The sequence below is a fragment of the Sinocyclocheilus anshuiensis genome, unplaced genomic scaffold (genome assembly GCF_001515605.1).
Source record: "Sinocyclocheilus anshuiensis isolate Anshui unplaced genomic scaffold, SAMN03320099.WGS_v1.1 scaffold1262, whole genome shotgun sequence".
Classification (NCBI taxonomy): Eukaryota; Metazoa; Chordata; class Actinopteri; order Cypriniformes; family Cyprinidae; genus Sinocyclocheilus; species Sinocyclocheilus anshuiensis.
The window spans coordinates 10,805-30,754 of NW_015558617.1; the positions used below are offsets into that span (position 1 = coordinate 10,805).

Sequence of the window (19,950 nt, forward strand, 5' to 3'; positions counted from 1 at the left end):
CAGCCAGCAGACAATTCACAACCAGATAACATGGAGAATGTTGAATGGGGTGAGCTAAGACATGGATCATCACACCAGTATACAAAAAAATAAAATAAAAAAATAATAATAACAGACACGGTTTTAAAGCATCGCAAGCTACAAATGAAGAGCACAAATAACTGAAATCAATGTAGCTTATAGGCTACAACTAGCTGAAGTTTGCTGTGCTTTATCCTAACATTACACAAAGAATGCCTGCAACCATTCAGTCAGGGACGACAGCACAAAACGTGCACTGTAAACTAATAAAAACATTATAACCTGTTACGAAATGATAAACAAATGTAGTTTGTACAACACTGTAAATATATTTACCTTTTTAAAAAATATATTTAATTAAACCTGCTGAGACTGAAATTTCTGAAAACTATATATTCCATTAAACCTGCTGAGATACAACCGTTCACTGAGATTCTGTGAACTGAAATTCTCAGTTCCACCTGGGTCCACGCGCATGTCCGGGAAAGTCATGAATATTCATGTATGCCCCGCCCACTGAAACCGAAAATCTCGTTACACAGGTACGTCATCCAGCCCCTCAGAGGTTTTACCTACACCGGAACACATCTTGTGTAAACAGACAACGTTAAATTTCCACATCTACATAAAATATCTTTCATAAAGAACTCTATACTAGAACCGTTTATTAAACCGTGACAAAGTTCAGACCGATTAAGTCAGTTCAGTCTAGTACTGTCATCGGTAAGATCTCTCTTGCGATCTTTTTCTATTTCAAGTGAACAAGGACAAACATAGCCTACAGGAATAATGAAGTTTCAAAATGTTAACACTTTTCTTCTTGCGCTGGCTGGCATCTCAGTAACTGGGTATGTATTTACTCTTTTGTAATTTGTAGCTGGTTTACTGTTGTCTTTGTTTGGATCTTGAATTATTAAACTACAGCACGAGTAAATTGGTTATTAATAAGAAACTGAATTGAGCGGTATTTTTTTCTATCGTTATGTGTATTACTCAGTACTTAAATATAAATGCACAAAAGTCTTTACACTGTTAAAATATTTATTAAAAAAAAAACTAAAAGGTTCATGAAATGGCCTACTCTAAACGTGACTGATTGTAAGAGAGTGTCAGTAGGTTCATAGTAAAGTTAGCTGGTAAAATTATTTATTTTGAACTGCTTACTGCTTTACTTATACCACTAAACATCATGTGAAAACGGTAACTTTAAAAGCCTGTCAGACATTTTTCTTGTCAAAGAAATAGGCTATAAGTATATTTGAAGAGTTCAGATGCAAAAGCCTCTAAGTGCCATCTGATATTTTCTTCTAAACTTTGCATTTTTATCAGGCTCCTATGTTTAGGTTCAGTCATTTTACTTAAATGGCAATGGGTCCTTTTCTATGCCATTAAAGTGAAAAAAAAAGAACATAAATATAGGAGCCTGATAAAAATTCTCATTTTAGATAAGAATTTCTGACGGCACTTAGAGGCTTTTGCATCTGAACTCTTCATTTCTTTTTAAAGGGGTCATATGATGCTGCTAAAAATAACATTATTTTGTGTAATGAAATGTGTTTATGCGGTTTAAGGTTAAAAAAACACATTATTTTCCACATAATGTACATTATTGTTTCTCCTCTATGCCCCGCCTTTCTGAAACACGTCGATTTTTACAAAGCTCATCGTTCTGAAAAAGCGAGGTGTGCTCTGATTGGCCAGCTATCCAGTGCGTTGTGATTGGCCGAGTCGCTTCCTTTCCTCGCGTCTTAGCTCCACCCCCTTAGGATGCGAGGAAGGATGCAAGGTAAGAAAATGAGGACGGAGGGATCAAAGGAAAGCAACTTTGTACATTGGAATATTCTTGCCCTAATGTTGTTAAAGTTTGATTATTTAACACATTCATAATAAATATTAATAAAGCAAGATGTCCTGTTGAAATATATAAGATGTGGTTTATTTCGTAAAATTTGGAGCATTTCAATCTATACGTCCGTTTGGTTTGACAAGAAAGACTTCCGCATAGGCAGAGTTGGGGTGTAACAAGTTAGGCTACATATAACGGAATTACGCAATTTATTTACAAAATAACTGTAACTGTAATCTGTTACAGTTACTGAGAAAAAAAGTGTAATTAAATTGCAGTTAAGAAAACGATTACAAAGTGTGTTACATTAGAATATATTCACACACATACAGATTTGATTGATTTCTTTCTCAAATTGCTTTAATATGAGACACCAGTGTTTAAGGAGTTTAGGACACCGAATAGGACACATGCTTATTTGATAACTGTTTTATTTCCTATTTGGGATTATATATATGATTTATTTTTTAAGATTAACCATTTTTTCCCCCAAGGCATTGTTACAGTGTTCCCTGTTGTAGCTATGCAAAGAATTAATTTCAAAAACGGTATCATAACTATTAAATTATATCTTATGATTTTAAATCTGCATTCAACCTCAGAACGATCTTAAAGTAAAAAGAGGTGCGGGTGGCTGTGCTTTAAAATTAAATGATTATAATCTGAAGTGATGAAGGGTTTTGAAAGTCTGACAGTAATCAGTGTTGAGTCCTATTGTAAGGTTAACCCTGCCTGCTTTAAATGTTTCAAAATGATTAACAGTTGAAAACATTTGTTAGAATTTTAGAAAAGTAATCAAAAAGTAATCAAATGTAATCAGTTACATTACTTTAATAAAGTAATTGAAATAGTTACACTACTTATAACATTTTAAATAGGGTAATTTGTAATCTGTAACCTATTACATTTTCAAAGTAACCTTCCCAACACTGCGCATAGGATACACCTGTGTATCCTCACTCATAGCTCTTCTGGAAGCATCCTCATTTCTCGTTCCTTGGCTCCTCGTGGTGCAATTAAAGAATTGAAATGTCCTTCTAGATGGCTAACTTTGATTGGTTTCTGGGTCACAGGCTAGAGGATGGAAGAGAGAGGAAACGAGGAAGCATCAGTTTGATTATTGAGAAGCACCCTTTGTGTGTGCTTGGTCATAATATGCTGCAGTGACTGCCTCGGAATGGTGCTTAATGTTTTTGAATTTTTCGATACTTCACATGTCAGCCTCCCACATCACAATGTTGTGTGTATTGAGGTAAATTTTGTACTATATATAAGAATATAAGAATCTGATACAGTCAGAAGTGGAGCAAAATAAAGCTACACTATTTTTTGACTTATATTTATCATGAATTGATGTCTTACAAAAAAGCACAGCTGTCATGTCATGAAGCAACAGTGAAACTAGTCGTGCTTTGTTATCTTCACATCCTGTATTTCAGTCATTTTGTGCTTTGTGCTTGAGGTTGAGGTATAACATTGCAGAAATTTTATGACCTTGAAATTATATGAATAATCACTATTTATTTAATTTGTAGCATAGAATTGCCATTGGACTAAGTCTGTTTGTAAACCTTTAAGTAAAATCATGGTAACACTTTATTTTAGGGTCTCTTAATTAGTTGCTTATTAGCATGCATATTACTAGAATATTAGCCATTTATTAGTACTAATTAAGCACATATTAATTCCTTATTCTACATCCCTAATCCTACCCAATACCTAAACCTAACAACTACCTTACTAACTATTAATAAGCAGCAAATAAGGAATTTATTGGAGGAAAAGTCATAGTTAATAGTGAATAAGTGTTTCCTACTCTAAAGTGTTACAAAAATAATAATAATAATGTTTTAGAAATGTTGTGACATGGCCTAGTTCCATTTTTGTTTTTTTGTATTTTCACTATACAATATTTCTTTCACATGTACAGATTGTTATTTTAATGTTTAAACATCCCACAGATTTTTGAGGAATTTAGTAGCAAGTAAATATCCATGAGCAGGACTGTGTATTTTACTATATTGTATGTCTCTCAGGAGTATTTGATTCTGATTTGTCAATCACTAAATCCTGAGGTCAAATATTTTTGCGTATAGCCAGCTAAACTGTATTTGAATATTGTCCCTGGCAACCATTATACTGTGCTAGTTGAAAACGTCTGCTAAATGAATAAATGTTAATGTCATTATTAATAATTGGTTTATTTGGCTAGGATGCTTGCAATAAGCAGGATAATGTACCGAACAACATAACTACGATGATTGGGCTTGTTTTCTACACTACTTATTTCTGCCCTGCACCCAGAAAAAAAATGTTGCAATGGTCTGCTAAATAATATTATTCTTGAGATCCCAAGAGGAATGATTTAACAATGTAATCCATGCTTTGAATCCATTGATGTGTGTTTATGCATGCCCTTGTTTGTTTATACGGCAAGATTTCTATGGAAACGTGTGTGTGTGTGTGTGTGTGTGTGTGTGTGTGTGTTTGACACTGCTATTTATTGTGAGGTTATTATCATTTACTGATAAGTGTGTACGTTTTCATTCGTAAAACGACATATTTCATTATTTAAAGCAGTTTAAAGGCTTTTTATGCTTCTTGTCATTTCTGTCTCTTTGTTGTAAAAACTGACCAGTATAGTTAAGGTTGGGGGTTGTGGCATCACAAAATGACATGGGCTTATGAATATTAATGGATTTATGAACATATGTTTTTCTCTTTTGATCATGTGCTGCTTTTCTCTGTTTTGTTTTGTTCTTGAAGCTACTGATTTGTTGGTTCAGTGTTGTGTTCGCACATTTGGCTATAAGTGTAAAGGGGTCCTAATATGCCTTAATACCATTTTTAATTTTGATTAACAAAATGTGTCCCTGTACAACAGTGTATGCATTTCAGGTGTGGGCTATCAAGCTTTTATTGTAGCCTTGACGGTTTTCAGAACCTGTTATTTAGATCTGGTGTAGAGGCTCTTTGGGGGATATTATAATGTACTGAATTATTCTGATCAGTCATTGGCTGTTAAACTGCCAGGGGTAGTTTGATTGGTTGTTTGAGTCTCAGGTAGCTTAGACTGTTGTTGCCTAAACAACACCACACAACACACTCCTCCCCCCTTATAGAAAAGGACCATTCTCCATTATCTGACCATCCAGTCTACTTCTCAAATTGAATGAGGATACAACTGTTAAAACACAATGCGAGTAAATCCCTTTCTTCTGGTGTTGCTTGGCATCTTACTGAGTGGGTATGTAATTTCTTTTTGAAATATGTAGGTTTTATTCTTGTCTGTGGTGTTTGGGTCTGAAAGAAATAGCCCAGTTGAGAGATAATTTTCATGTTGAGTTGAATCCATGAAGTGTGTGTGAAAATTGACTTTATTTTTTGTGATCTACATATTTTGTCCTGTTTTCTCCTGAATTCTCCTGTAAAACATATATCTCTCTCCATCTCATTAAACTGTGCATTAAAAATAAAATTATGATGTCAGGATGAGCTCATGAGCTCATGCACTTCATCAACGAGATCTCCAGCATACGGAAACATTATACTGATGGTTTTGTTGTGTAGAAAAAAAACTTGTTTCAGTATGGCCCTGATCCTATTGCAACAGGTGCCGAAACAGTTTCCTTATTCACAGAGTTCTTGGAATTACTTGGAAGTGAAAGAGAGAATGTTAAATAAGTAATTATTGTAAAATGAACTTTATTACATTACTAGCATGACAAATATATCTATCACCATTTTTATATTTTATCACTTTGGGTTGAATATGAAATCATAAGAATAGATTCAACCCTTATGAGCTTTTCTAAATGTGTTATCATTCATGTTCTGTTATTGTGTTTTCTCATAGACTAATTTTTTTGGGCTACACCTCCACCTCAGTCAGGTGAGTTTTTTTCTTTTTCAAAAAGTGTGTGATAACTACACCCATCAAAACAGTCTTTAGTAAATATCTATAAAACAAAACCAGTTAATAATTGCTTATTACTGTTTCTGGAAATAATTGGGATACTCTTGTCTAGGAATAATGATGTAATCATTGTGCAGACATTATTTTATTAATTTCATACAGTTCATAACATGAGAATAAAAGACACTGTCTATAACAGAAACTGTAAATTGATCAGTACCCAGATTAGCATGTTTGATTTGCTGTTTGATTACATTCATGGTCAACGTTATACGTATAGCCATCTTAAACTTTAAGTTTACTTTCACCAATACTTTGTAAAGGCAGTATGTATACTTAAAAAGTTAATCAAATGAAAAAAATATTAAAATACTGTAAGTGATGCAGTGTTCTTGCATTATGACTTTATCTTTGTTTCAGATATAAAGAGAAAAGATTCTGCCTCAAGTAAGTAGTGTCACTGCTCATGCACTCACTTAAAACATACACCTATACACATACCAAAACACATTCACAGAAGCACACATACACTTTTATGCACATACTGTACAGTGAGAGTTCAAACTATTCATAAATAGTGTACTTGGGGGCAGTCGTGGCCTAATGGATAGAGAGTCGGACTTGTAACCCGAAGGTCACGGGTTCGAGTCTCAGGTCCGGCAGGAATTGTTGGTGGGGGGAGTGAGAAACCAGCGTTCTCTCCACCTTCAATACCACGACTGAGGTGAGACCCTTGAGCAAGGCACCGTACCCCCAACTGCTCCCCGGGCGCCACAGCATTGGCTGCCCACTGCTCCGGGTGTGTGTTCGTGGTATGTGTGTGTGTGTTTGTTCACTACTCAGTGTGTGTGTGCACTTGGATGGGTTAAATGCAGAGCACAAATTCCGAGTATGGGTCACCATACTTGGCCACACGTCACATCATTTCATCAAATATTTTTGGAATGTTTTGTTTGCCACAGGATGTTGAATGTTCTCTTAAACATGAATGGAGATAGTAAATAGCTAGTAGTGGAAATTGATAACCTGCTTTTTTTCCTGGTATAAGATAGAAAATATTTTACTTCTGTTTAAAGGTGTGAGCATTATTTTAATAAAGGGGAATCATGCCTTCCCATTTTAATAACAAATTGACTTGTGGGGATTTTAAAGAGTTAGAAATATGTTGAGTTGTATTTAACCCAGAATATTCCTTTTCTATTCCACAGACTTAAGCCCCAGTAAAGCTTCTTAGTGATATTTTATTTTATACAATTATGAAAAATTGTATATAAATAAATATAGTACTATATACAGTTGGTACGGAAAGTATTCAGACCCCCTTAAATTTTTCACTCTTTGTTATATTGCAGCCATTTGCTAAAATCATTTAAGTGGGGTGCTGTGCGTACATTAATGAGGAAAAAAAATGAACTTAAATGATTTTAGCAAATGGCTGCAATATAACAAAGAGTGAAAAATTGAAGGGGGTCTGAATACTTTCCGTACCCACTGTATACTCTGTAAACATATAAATGCACTCATGTACTTGCATATATTTATAAATGATTTCAGATTTAGTTTGCTTATGTGATTTGGACCATATAGAGGTTTACCATAGCCCACAGTTAATTAAGTAGATTGCAAGTTAGTTGTAACGTGTTAGTAGCTCCATCACACTTATGAGTTCTTGTTGTCTTGTTACTGCATACGTTTTTTCAGTTGCTAATGGTGCTTTACTGTGAAGTAAGAGTTCTACAGACAAATAAACACTCTCAAACAAAGCCGATAGAAAAAAAAAACCCTGTTAGATAAAAACGTATGTTGAGACAAACTTTGAAGTTGGCTTGAGAAAGCCAGGCCAGAAAGTTTGAAAACGTTTTAAAAGCTTGAAGAATTTTTTTTAAAGTTATACAGTCTATTAGAAAATAGATATATAGATAGATAGATTGATTCTAGGGTGTTGCTAAGCAGTTGCTAAAGTACCCGTGGTGGTTGCTAGGGTACTCAGGGTGGTTACTAAGGTGTTGTTATGCGGTTGCTAGGGTACCCATGTAGGTTGCTAGGGTGTTGCTAGGGTACCCGGTGTGGTTGTTAAGGTGTTGCTATGCGGTTGCTAGGGTACTCAGGGTGGTTGCTAAGGCGTTATTATGCGGTTGCTAGGGTACCCAGGTAGGTTGCTCAGGTGTTGGTATGTGGTTGCAGGTGTGCTCGGGGTGTTGCTAGCCAGTTGTTAGGGTATTTTAGGTGGTTGTTAAGCGGTTGCTAGGGTGTTATGGGTTGTTTCTATAGCACACTAAAGGCCTGTTTACACCAAGAACGATAACTATAAAGATAACAATAAATATATAGTTCTAAAAATCATTCTCAGTATTTCTAGGCTGGCGTATTTTTTCCGATTGTTTTCAATGGGAGCATCGCGTTTTTTAAAACACTAGGAGCATGCCGAACGCTGAATGTCTTTTTCACGCTGAACACTGAGCGCTCGGGCGTTTTTTCTCAGCGCCGAGAGTTGAAAAATGTTCAACTTTGGGTAAAACGCATCGCTCATCACTGTCGGTCACCACGGTGTTAATGAGCCGTTCTTGGTCAGAACAGTCTGAAGATCTGGGGCCAGTTGCATAAAAGGTATAGACTAGTCTTACAAGGTAGTCATTCATTTTTTTCTTTAAAACTGGTCAGCATTTTTTAAATTCAGTTACATAAAAGCATACATTAGTTTAACTTGAATCCCAAAATAAGACCGATTACCCCTTGGCTAACAGCTAGTTGGTCTTAAAGGGGTCATATGATGCTGCTAAAAAGAACATTATTTTGTGTATTTGGTGTAATTAAATGTGTTTATGCGGTTTAAAGTTAAAAAAACACATTATTTTCCACATAATCGCATCATATGACCCCTTTAACATAGAGGCTAAGTTTATGCAACTGCCCCCTGGGCTGAGTTTGGTGGTTGTAGCTTGAAAGCCCTAGGAGAAGTTAGAGTTGATACATTTAATCTCAGAAGAAGAAGAAGAAGTTTAAATAGCATTGCAGTAAGTCGGCTTTTTCAAGCCTACTTAATTATTTACTGATTCTATATTCTATTTCTTAGCCTAACAAAAGAGCACCAGGAAAACTCGAACTTGCAATCACCACAAGGGTGAGTACAAACACTTTCTTCAACAGTTTTGCTCTAATTTATTGTGATGTGTTTGTTGAGTTGTCAGTTCAGTCAGCCAAAGTTCATCTGTATGGTGCCCCATCAAAATATTCCTCAATATAAACTGAACACTTCAGCTATGTGTGTGTTAGTCTATATCAGGTCAGTAACTAGTTGGCGTGTCTGTTCATCCTTAACAAGGTATACGTGGGGTTGCTTATTAAATAAAAGAAAGTATAATTTTATGCATGTGTCTTGTGTACTTAGAGCCTGTTAATCAATATTAGAGCACCACCCACAGGCTCAATAACGCAAGGACACTAAATTCTCTGCCATGCATGTGTTCAGTGATTAGAATATAAAGCTTACAAACTGTTTATCCCAAACAACCAAACAAATCAGGAATCACTACTACATACAGTGAAGAGGAAAGAGGATTTTATTCAGAGACCATGAAATACAATCCACTCAACTCATAATTTTTTTATATTTATTGTAACAGCATGTTCAATTTCAACTAACGTTTTTTTTTTTCTGCAGAAATCCTTAAGGCCAATTCACACCGCACAGACAAACACCAACAAACCAAAGTTTGCCGTTGGATTTAGAATTTTATGAAAAACAACTTTCATATTCACACTGCCCCAACAGACACTGACAAACGCTGATTGAGCATGTTCACTCGGGTGAAAACAAACCTGACCAACGCCAACAGATGCCGACAGGGGTAACACGCTGATCAAACAAAACCCAACAAAATGTGTTTGTTGGCGTTTGTCTGTGTGGTGTGAATTGGCCTTTAAACCACTGGTTGCTTTACAACAACAACAAAAGAAAATAAGTTTACAAAGGAACTAATGCTAGCAAACATAAGGGGAACTAGGGGAGTGAGAGTTAGAGAATAAATGATAGGAGTGGAAGAACATTTTACAAAAAAAAAATATATATATATTTTTTTTTCAGATTTGACAAAAAGACGGTGGGAGAGGTTTAGTGATGTATCTTGAAAAAGACCTGACAAAAATGGATGACTCTTTAAGGAATGTTAAGCCCTATGAAAAGTCGGGTTCTGGAAGTAAAAATCCAATTTTTTTTTCTTTATATGGGAACTGATTTTTAACAATGACTTATAAACCATTAAAGACAGACCTACTGTGAGCTACGAGGCTGTTAATCAATTATATATATGCTTTTGTTGAAGCTTTCAGCTTGCATTATTTCAAATTATTTTTAAAAAAATCTTACGTAACAGCTACATTTTTGGTGAAAAACTATATTACCCATGATTCGGCACACAGGTCTCCACCAATCAGAGAATCTTGACAACCAAATCTCACCAAAAGAACTTCTAAGTGCCTCTTCACTTCCATGAAGCACTGTGAACGTAATAGTCATAATTATAGTCATAATAATAATCTCTCTACACTCTCAGATTACTTAAACATTTGTTTATATGTCCATATTTTGTAGTAAACGTACATTTATTGTTTCTATATTTACAGGGTTTCCGCGGGGTCTTAAAAAGTCTTAAATTTAGTTGTATCAAATTTAAGGCCATAAAAAGTCTTAAACTGTACAAAAAAATCTTAAATATGATTTCAGGAGGTCTTAAATTTGGGGGCGGAAAGACCAGAATTGCATACCGCTTAATGTGACGATTAAAGTTCAAAAGGCGATGATTTAATTGAATATGAGCGCTGCACGTTTCAGAGTCCAGTGCTGCGCGGCTTTGTGTTCTGCTGTTACCGAGGAAACAGTAACTGCAGTTCCGAAAGCACCTTCTGCTGGCAGAGAATGAATGTGCATTTTCAGTAAGCCTGTTTTACTGGAGTATGGCATTCCTGCAATACCGGAGGCTGCCGTTTCGGATCCGCATTTCTAGGACACTATAGTTTAATTTTTTTTTGTTGTATGTATATATTAGCAGCTCATACTATTTTATAGCACTTGCTATTCAATTCTGCGTATTATTATTTTTAAAGGAGACATATTATGCCCCATTTTACAATATGTAATATAAGTCTCTGGTATCCCCAGAATGTGTCTGTGAAGTTTCAGCTCAAAATACCCCACAGATAATTTATTATATCATTTTGAAAATGCCCGTTTTGAGTGGAAGCAGAAACACATTGTTTTTTGTGCCTTTCTCTTTAAATGCAAATGAGCTGCTGCTCCCTGCCCCCTTTTCCAGAATAGAGCTGGGCCATTACGGCTTGGACCTGCTAAAAAACTGTTTTAAAATCTGTTTTGGTTCTGATTATTATGTTTATCGTGCTGAAATCATGCGTTTTAAACCATATTAGTTTAAACTTCTGATATACAGTTTTCTGAGCGCACACATCCGAAGCACACGGACAGAAAGCGGCTGTCACAGCATGTGAGTACTAAACTAAGTTCTCATTCACACACACGTTTACGTTAAAAACACACATGAGTTTCAAAAACAGTCGGTTATGTCCGTGAAGGTAAACAACTGGGAAATAAATCGCATGTTTATTTTAGATCTGTGTGGCAGCAGCAATATACATTAAATAAATCAATAAATCCACTGCTCTCTTGTCTCCTCTGAGGCATGGGACACTAAATAGTGTCATATAGTGTAAATGAGGCACTCTAAATAGTGTTCTGTGCTCGTCTGTGCAGTCAAAGACAGAACAGTTAGCTAGTGGAAACTTAAAGATTAAGGGGCGGTAATATTATAAAGAAATCCCTTTGCAACGTCACTAGGGGAGCGAAATCAGATGCTCGTTTTTTCAGACTCTTGCAGAAAAAGGCTTACCAAAACAAAGTTACTGGGTTAATCTTTTTCACGTTTCCTTGGCTGGTATATGCTTCGGGGACCTGATTATAGCACTTAAAAATTTTGATTTTTACATTCAACGTTACATACACGTCAATTGTTCAAATACAAATAGAACACGTCACAATGGTCGCACAATATATGCAGACACTTACATACCTCCCGCAGGCCAGTGAACTAAATGCCACAGATAAAATGATTTATTTTGCTGCATATTCTCTCCGATAAAAAAAATAAACAGTATCATATATTTGTTGAGATGTGCATTACTCTGTTTGTATGAGACTGTACCGTATTAAAAATAAGATGGAAAGATAAAAAAATTAATAGTTTCCATGGATCTAGTCTATGCATCTGTTTGTTTGATGTTTGAATCAGGTCTCCTCTGTTGGAATAGAATTGGCTAGATGGCGCTGTCACAAAAAAGGGTCCTAGTAGAAATGCGGTCCTGAAACTGCAGCCTCTGGTATTGCAGGAACACAGTATTGTGGTTTTTGTTCAGACCAATGTGAAAATCAACCCATGTTTTCACCCTGCAAACACACAGAGCTGTAAATGTGAACTGGTGGATCGATAAGAAGATAATGCATTATAAAAATCTAAACAGTAAAATGTATTTATATATTATTTAATTCATATAATAATTTATTGTTAATAATTGTTTAAATTAATATAATTAATACTTTTGACTTATCCATTTGACTAAAAATGGTTTAAAGGCTGTAATGTGAAGTGTATTATTTCATAAAACTGTTTGTTTTTGTGAAAACTTGTATCTGAACTGTAAATCATGCGTTTTACAGTCATTTTACAGTTTAATATGTTATTATAGACATTGCCTTACCCCGCTCATATGGTATTCATTTTATTTGTGCAGGTCTTAAAGAAGGTCTTAAAAAGTCTTAAATTTGAGCTTAAAAATCCTGCAGAAACCCTGTATCTATAATTAGCATCTTTAAATCAATATTTTTATATTTCTTCAGCATTTTTAATTTGTCATTTGCAATGTTTCTTTGGATTATAGTTCTTACCCTCATTAACATAAAGTACGCAGTTGTGTACCTTTTGTCAGATTTTCAGTGCTTGTTTGCTTTCAGTCAAAGTTTTTAATGTTGTGATTCACATCATTTCTGGTTGGTTTGGTTCATGACTTATAACTCTTTAATGATGACAATATAATGTGTGGGAAAAATTTATCCGGAACCAAGGCTGCTAAAAGAAGGGGAAGGGCACTATATAAAGACGTAGAAGAAATGCAAATCGTATTAAGGTTATATGCTATTCCAAAAGAGTGGCTACAGAGGGCCAAAGTATGTAGGAAGATGTGTAGGGAATGAGTAACTGTGAAGTAGTGAAGGACAAGACTATAAAGAGCTTTGAAAGTTATTATTGGATTTTCCGATTGAATGCAGATAAAACTGGAAGGAGTTTGGGTGTGATGTGTTGCAGACATTTAACCTTGAGAGCTTTTTGCTGTCAAGATCCATGTTCAGATCACAGTAAGACACATCATCAACAGACTTTTGAAAAGTAGGTGGCAGGTCAAAACAGTTTAGAATAATGAGGAATAACATGTTTTGACTTTTGGAGATAAATACAATACATCCCAACTGATTATCTTACAGCGACTGTTATTATTTTATTGTACAGGCTTTCATACAAACAGCCCAGTGTTGTAGGGTAAGAACATGCACACTTATTTAACCTTTTTATATTATTTATTAATGATTTTTTTTTCTTTTACACTACTTTGCATTTGGATTTGCATTTCATCCACACGTGTGTGTATTTCCTCATTTAAAACAGCCCAGATGGCAAAGTTATTGCCGTGACACCATGGTTATCCCCAATTGTATGGGAAGGAACTTTTGATCCATTCCTGACTGATTCAATCTACAGACAACAAAACATCACCATAGCAACTACAGTCTTCGCTCTTGGAAAGTGAGTTTCCATCTCTCCAATCTCTTCCTCTGATCTTCATTGAATTTAACTGTAGCATTTAATTGTAAGAGTGAATTTAATTGTAACATTTAACCTTAGGAGTCAGGCAGACGGTGGTATATCGGCATGAATTAACAAACATGACTGACATAGCACACATTGCACACACTACAAGAGAAAAAAGTGTCCAGTTTTATCTGGCCATCTTTGTTGTTTTACCAGTTTCTCCACTTGTATATATGAACCTGTTTATCTATTGTAGTGACTAATCCTCCTCCTGGAGTTTAGCTCCAGCTTGACACACCTGAACCAGCTAATCAAGGTCTTCAGGATCACTAGCTTTCCACTTTTCTTATAGACAGAACGCTGCATAAAACTATTCATAAGAAAAAAAAATGTAAATGATAAATCAGCACCATAGTGGATTCCAAGTGATCAGGGGCTTGGGGCGATCCATTTAAACCCATTGCACAGGCTGTGCCGAGTTTTTATTTTGTTAGTTTAACTTCTAGTTTGCATATGTTCCCTCGTCTGGGTGATGTTTCCTGTGTTTCTTTTTTCTAGTTCTTGTGTTCTTTTGATACTATTGTTATTAAATAAATGCTAAGCTGCAGTTGGATCCTGGCTGGGGTATCCCAGAAAGCAGGTTATCTGTAAACTTACCCGGGTATGTTGTGTAAGTAAACAAATAACCTTTTAAAATTTTTCTTCCAAAAGCTTAGGTAACTTTCAAGGTATGTAAGTAGCCATAGCAACTTATTCTTTTTTTAGCATCAAAAAGATCATTCTTGTTCACAATAATAAAAACATTTTAAAGATCAGATTAAAAGAAAGATTGCACAACCACCCAGTACGTGACGATCACCACCAAGATCTTCTGATCTTCACACCAAAGAAGATACCAATAATGTTAAGCATTTAAAGTGGTGATGTTTTGGGAACTGATAACCATGAGTAAGAAATTTTTGGGTTAATCAACCAAGAGTGCCAGGTTTTATGTGATGGTAAGCACAGATGGGCATAAATACATGAAAACAAAACAAAACAAAAAACGACAAAAAAAAAAAACCCATTTAGATGTGTACAACTGCTTAGAAACTTACGTTTTCATTTGACCTCTTCCCTTCCCCTGCCCTGTAGTAAAAATAAAAATAAAAAAAAAAACCTTTTTAGATTTAATTCATGTAAAGTTTATTTTGTTTTTATAGAACTATAAAACCAAAAGCTGAAGATTTTTTGTGGTATACCATTCATCAGTGTTTGTATCAGTATTTGTTACAAACCCTTTTAAGTCTAGGGAAAATAAGGGGTGCAACATTAAAACACCGAACATATACTGGAAAGCAATTATGCACAAACAATTCTGAGTCTAATAAAGTGTCTTGTTTATTACAATGAAGTAAACAGGCCAAAAGATTAACCCAAAATACTTATTTTCATAAATGTACAACTTATATACAATTTTGAACCAAGCAAGAATAAATTAGGTTCACAAAAGAATGGGGAAAAGACAAAAGAACTAGACTGTGCCAAATCAAAGAAAGGAACAAAACCAAAACCAATCTCACAAAAACAAAGAAACCTTGTAACCTAAATCCACAATCAATGTTCTCAAGAAAATCCCAGATTTAAATAAAAGAAACAACCTTCAGCGTCAAAGACCCCCTAAATAAACTACTCTTTACTACAAACCAAAAAGATACAGATGGTGGCACGTGTCTCTAAACTAGTGTTCTCATCACCAACATCTCAATGATTGACAGATGAACAAACCAATCAGGTACTCTCGTCGCCCTGCTGAAAGCAAAAGTAAAAAGAGAGAAAAGGGAGGGAAGAAACACTGTTCCCAACAACAACTCATAATTAGCTAACAGTATTTGTAATCAATAATCAGTATTGTTCAATCAGTATGGTTCAATTTAGTGTTATACATATGTTATCATATTCATACAGTATGTTTTGTTCTAATGTCATAATCTCAAGTTTACTAGGTTTCACACGATTCTTTGATTCTTTTGTGTGGGTTTAAGTAGTGTACTTAAAAATATTTTCACATGTGTCCTCCAAAATGACCCACAACCTTATCAGTTTATATGTGAAGAAATCCATTTATTCATAAACTTACCCCGATTGGCCTTTTTCGTTGTAAACGATTTAGAAGTTCAATCAATTCACACTTGATTGAACTATTCACTCTTTATATCATCGTCACAATATGTGTTGTCATATCACCCAGCCCTAACATACAGTAATGCTTTAAGCACATTTGACAAAAAAAAAAAAAGATTGGCTAATGCTATTTTTTCCCTTGTTAGTGCTCTTTTATTCTTCCATGTTAACTGAAGGCAAATCTGAAAGATGCACTATTTTAACTTTAATCAACAAGTACAATTGACCATGACACCCTTCACCTTCTCTTATTCCAGAAAAGTCACTCACTCACTCAATGCTGAATGGAGCTGTACAGCTGCAGCTCACATGCATGAATGTTGGGGTTGGAGGTAGGGTGCGTGTCTGAACTAGTTGATGGACAAAATCAGCACCCTGATAAAGAGGTTGACTGGCACAAAATATTTTATATATTTTGAAAATACAAAAATACTAATCTTAAATGTATTTAAATACAAATTACATTTGATTTTTTCCAAATGCTTTAAAATACAAAATAGTATTTTGTATTTCAAATACGTATTTTAAATACATGTATCTGAAATACTGCCCATCGCTGATGGTAAGTTAACCCTGCTTTCTTGAATATCCTGCTTTTCCTCATGTCTGAGTTCATCCCGACGTTACAAAAGGCATGTGTGTTAGATCTAAACTCTGAGGGGAGTGGCCCTTCAGGAGCAGAACTGGACAACCCTGATCTAGTGTTTTGTATGGTCTCAATTGGGGTTCGTCTTATGGTCTTCTTATGGTGAATAAATTGCCAAAAGAGGGGGGAACAATTAAAATGTTTTGCCGCTTTTTTATTACTTTACATTTCAGTCCCTCTTCCTTTTTTTTCCAGATACACGCAGTTTCTTAAAGATTTCCTGGAGTCTGCAGAGCAGAATTACTTTGTTGGATTTCGTGTGCATTATTATCTCTTCACTGATCAACCAGAGCAGGTTCCTGAAGTGAACCTGGGTGAACAACGTCAGCTGACGGTGTTGAAAGTCCCTAGTTCTAACAGATGGCAGGAGATCACTTTGCGCAGGATGGAAAAGCTGGAGAAACTGATTGAAAGTCGATTGGTTAATGAAGCTGACTATGTTTTCAGCCTTGATGTGGACACAAAGTTCTACGGGCGATGGGGGGCAGAGTCTTTGGGTCGTCTTGTAGGTGTGATACATCCTGGTTACTATCAAACACCACGTGAACAGTTCCCATATGAGCGCAGGCCCGAGTCTCAAGCATACATTCCTCATGCTGAGGGTGATTATTATTATGGTGGAGCTGTGGTCGGTGGCTTAGTGAAAGATGTACATGAGGTTGCTAAAACCTGCCGGGAGCAACTGGACATTGATGCAGCTAAATCCATTGAGGCAGCATGGCAGGAGGAGTCCCATTTGAACAAGTACTTCCTTTATAACAAACCCAGCAAGGTGCTCTCACCAGAATATCTGTGGCAGGACTTCAAACCTCACACAAATGAAGTCAAAATCATTCGCTTTTCTCAAGTTATTAAAAACTATGCTGCAGTTCGTCCAAACCCATAACAGCTGTGAACTGTAACATTTATGCACTTTATTTGTAATTAGTATGAAATCACCTACCAGGCATGAAAATGTAACTGAAGTTTTTAATTGACTAACAAAACCTGTGGCCAAATATTTATTCATTAGCTATACATCAGCATTTGTACTACTGCTCTCAAAGGTTATTTGGATGCAATGCATAAAACTGCAGGAAAACAGTTTTATAATTAAATGGAATCAATGAGAGATAAAACAGTCAAGCATTATTGTTATACTATGTAGCGTCTGGACCAATCAGAAACCATTTTTCATTTGATTTAACAAATCAATTATTCATTAGATTAACAAATAATCACAGACCCCTCACCCAATAAACATGCTGGGTGCCAGGATGTCTGCGAACAAACAGGCCTCTGATTCCATGGCAACCAATGCTGATAATTAATTATTCATATTTCCCCTTTGAGCTGATTCGCTACAACTATAACAGCTTGAACAGATTTTCAGATTTTTTTTTCTCTCACCACACTGCCATAAAGAGTAGCCAACTGATCCCAAATGCTGGTTCATGCTCAAGTCATCAGCAGTGTTGGGCTAGTTACTCAAAGAATGTAATATATTACACATTACTAGTTACTCTTCTCAAAAGTAATATAGTTACTTTACTTATTACTTTCTGGCAACAGTAATTAGTTACACTACTAGTTACATTACTTTTTCTTCACGCCCCACAGAAGTTGTAACCATGTACCTTCCACATAAAATTCTTATAGAATGTTACTAACAACATATTTCTGCCTCATCATCATATCACCATATTCCAAGCTTTCCTGCTGCACTGGGGACATCACATGCATGTGCGAGTAATGAAAATTATGAAAATAATTCTAGGAATTATTTGATTGTTGGATTTTAAATCAGCGGGGTCGAGGCATCAAAAGTAACTAAGCTGTTATCAGCAATCAGCACTTTTGCATAGGCGAAAGAGAAGGCAAAGAAAAAGGCACTTTGCATATCAAACATTGCTGAAAGATTTGAATGTTTTCCATTTATTCAAAATAAACATGAACTAGCGTTAGAAGTGCAGTAGCATTGGGAATGTCTTATTGTATAGGGTTGCAAAGAGGTGGAAATTTTCCAGAAACTTTCCATGGGAATGTAATCTGGGGAATTTTGGAAATATTTAAAGTTGGAAACTTAACAGGAATTTATGGGAATTAATTGAAAATTTGGGGAAATTTATAGAAACTGCATCATATACAAACATAAATATAAACATTTTGTTTGGTTATAAGCTGACATGCATTTTAAAAATGACATTTTTGGATTTTTTTGGAACCTGTGAATTTTTTTCAGGATTAATTGATGAATAAAAACTTAAAAAGAACAGCATTTATTCAAAATTGAAATCTTTTCTAACAATATAAGTCTTTACTATCACTTTTTTATCTATTTAACACATCCTTGCTGAATTAAAGTATTCATTTCTTCAAAAAAAATTACTGACCCCAAACTTTTGAATGGTAGTGTACTGTTAAAAAATATTTCTATTTTAAATCTTTTTTAACGTTTTATTCATCAAAGAATCCTGAAAAAAGTATAACAGGTTATAAAAAAAAATATTAAGCAGCACAACTGTTTGCAAAATTGAAAATAAATCAGTGTATTAGAATGATTTCTGAAGGATCATGTGACAACGAAGACTGGAGTAATGGCTGATGAAAATTCAGCTTTGCATCTCAGAAATACATTATATTTTAAAGTACATTAAAACAGAAAATCATTATTTTAAATTGTAATAATACTTCACAATGTTACTATTTTGTTCTGTATTTTGATCAAATAAATGCAGGCTTGATGAGCGTAAGAGATTTCTTTAAAAACATTAAAAATAATGGCAAAGGGCATCTCAGGAACTGCACTCCAGTGGTTTGAGTCTCACCCCTCAGATAGGTCCTTCAAGGTATCTTGGAGAGGTAAGGTGTCAAAGTCGCAATATCTAACTACTGGAGTGCCTCAGCGTTCAGTTCTTGGACCACTTCTCTTCTCTGTCTACATGGCATCACTAGGTTCTGTCATTCAGAAACATGGCTTTTCATATCACTGCTATGCTGATGACACGCAACTCTACCTCTAATTCCATCCTGATGTTCCGACGATAGCTGCTCGCATCTGAGCTTGTCTAACAGACATTTCTTGGTGGATGAAGGACCATCACCTTCAACTCAACCATGCCAAGACAGAACTGCTTGTGGTTCCATCAAACCCATCGTTTCATCACAATTTCACCATCCAGTTAGGCACATCAACCATAACTCCTTCAAAAACAGCCAGAAACCTTGGAGTTATGATTGATGATCAGCTGACTTTCTCAGACCACATTGCTAAAATGGCCCGGTCCTGCAGATTTGCTTTATTCAACTTCATGAAGATCAGGCCTTTTCTTTCGGAACATGCTTCACAACTCCTCACAAGAATGCGGCAGCAAGATTATAAATCTCTTATCAATTTGCACTGGCTACCAATAGCTGCTCGCATAAAATTCAAGACATTAATGTTTGCCTACAAAACCACCACTGGCTCTGCACCCCTTTACCTAAATTCATTACTTCAGACTTATGT

At 35.4% G+C, this 19,950-nt stretch overlaps 1 protein-coding gene across 4 annotated transcripts in view; it reads left to right on the plus strand.

The window, feature by feature from the left end:
- The window catches only part of LOC107680407 (globoside alpha-1,3-N-acetylgalactosaminyltransferase 1-like), a 21,352-nt gene extending 3,691 nt beyond the window's left edge, over window positions 1-17,661 (plus strand). Inside the window, exons 1-7 of one of the 4 annotated variants that reach the window (XM_016476293.1) lie at window positions 600-869; window positions 5,724-5,759; window positions 6,204-6,230; window positions 8,857-8,904; window positions 13,355-13,384; window positions 13,511-13,648; window positions 16,659-17,661. In XM_016476293.1, coding sequence (XP_016331779.1) covers window positions 811-869; window positions 5,724-5,759; window positions 6,204-6,230; window positions 8,857-8,904; window positions 13,355-13,384; window positions 13,511-13,648; window positions 16,659-17,349 — 1,029 coding nt within the window. In that variant the 5' untranslated portion in view covers window positions 600-810 and the 3' untranslated portion in view covers window positions 17,350-17,661. Of the gene's footprint in view, window positions 1-599; window positions 870-5,723; window positions 5,760-6,203; window positions 6,231-8,856; window positions 8,905-12,843; window positions 13,235-13,354; window positions 13,385-13,510; window positions 13,649-16,658 lie in introns of those variants that run through there. The other 3 variants (XM_016476294.1, XM_016476295.1, XM_016476292.1) reach the window with 3 other exon arrangements.
- The last annotated feature ends 2,289 nt before the right edge of the window (window positions 17,662-19,950 follow it).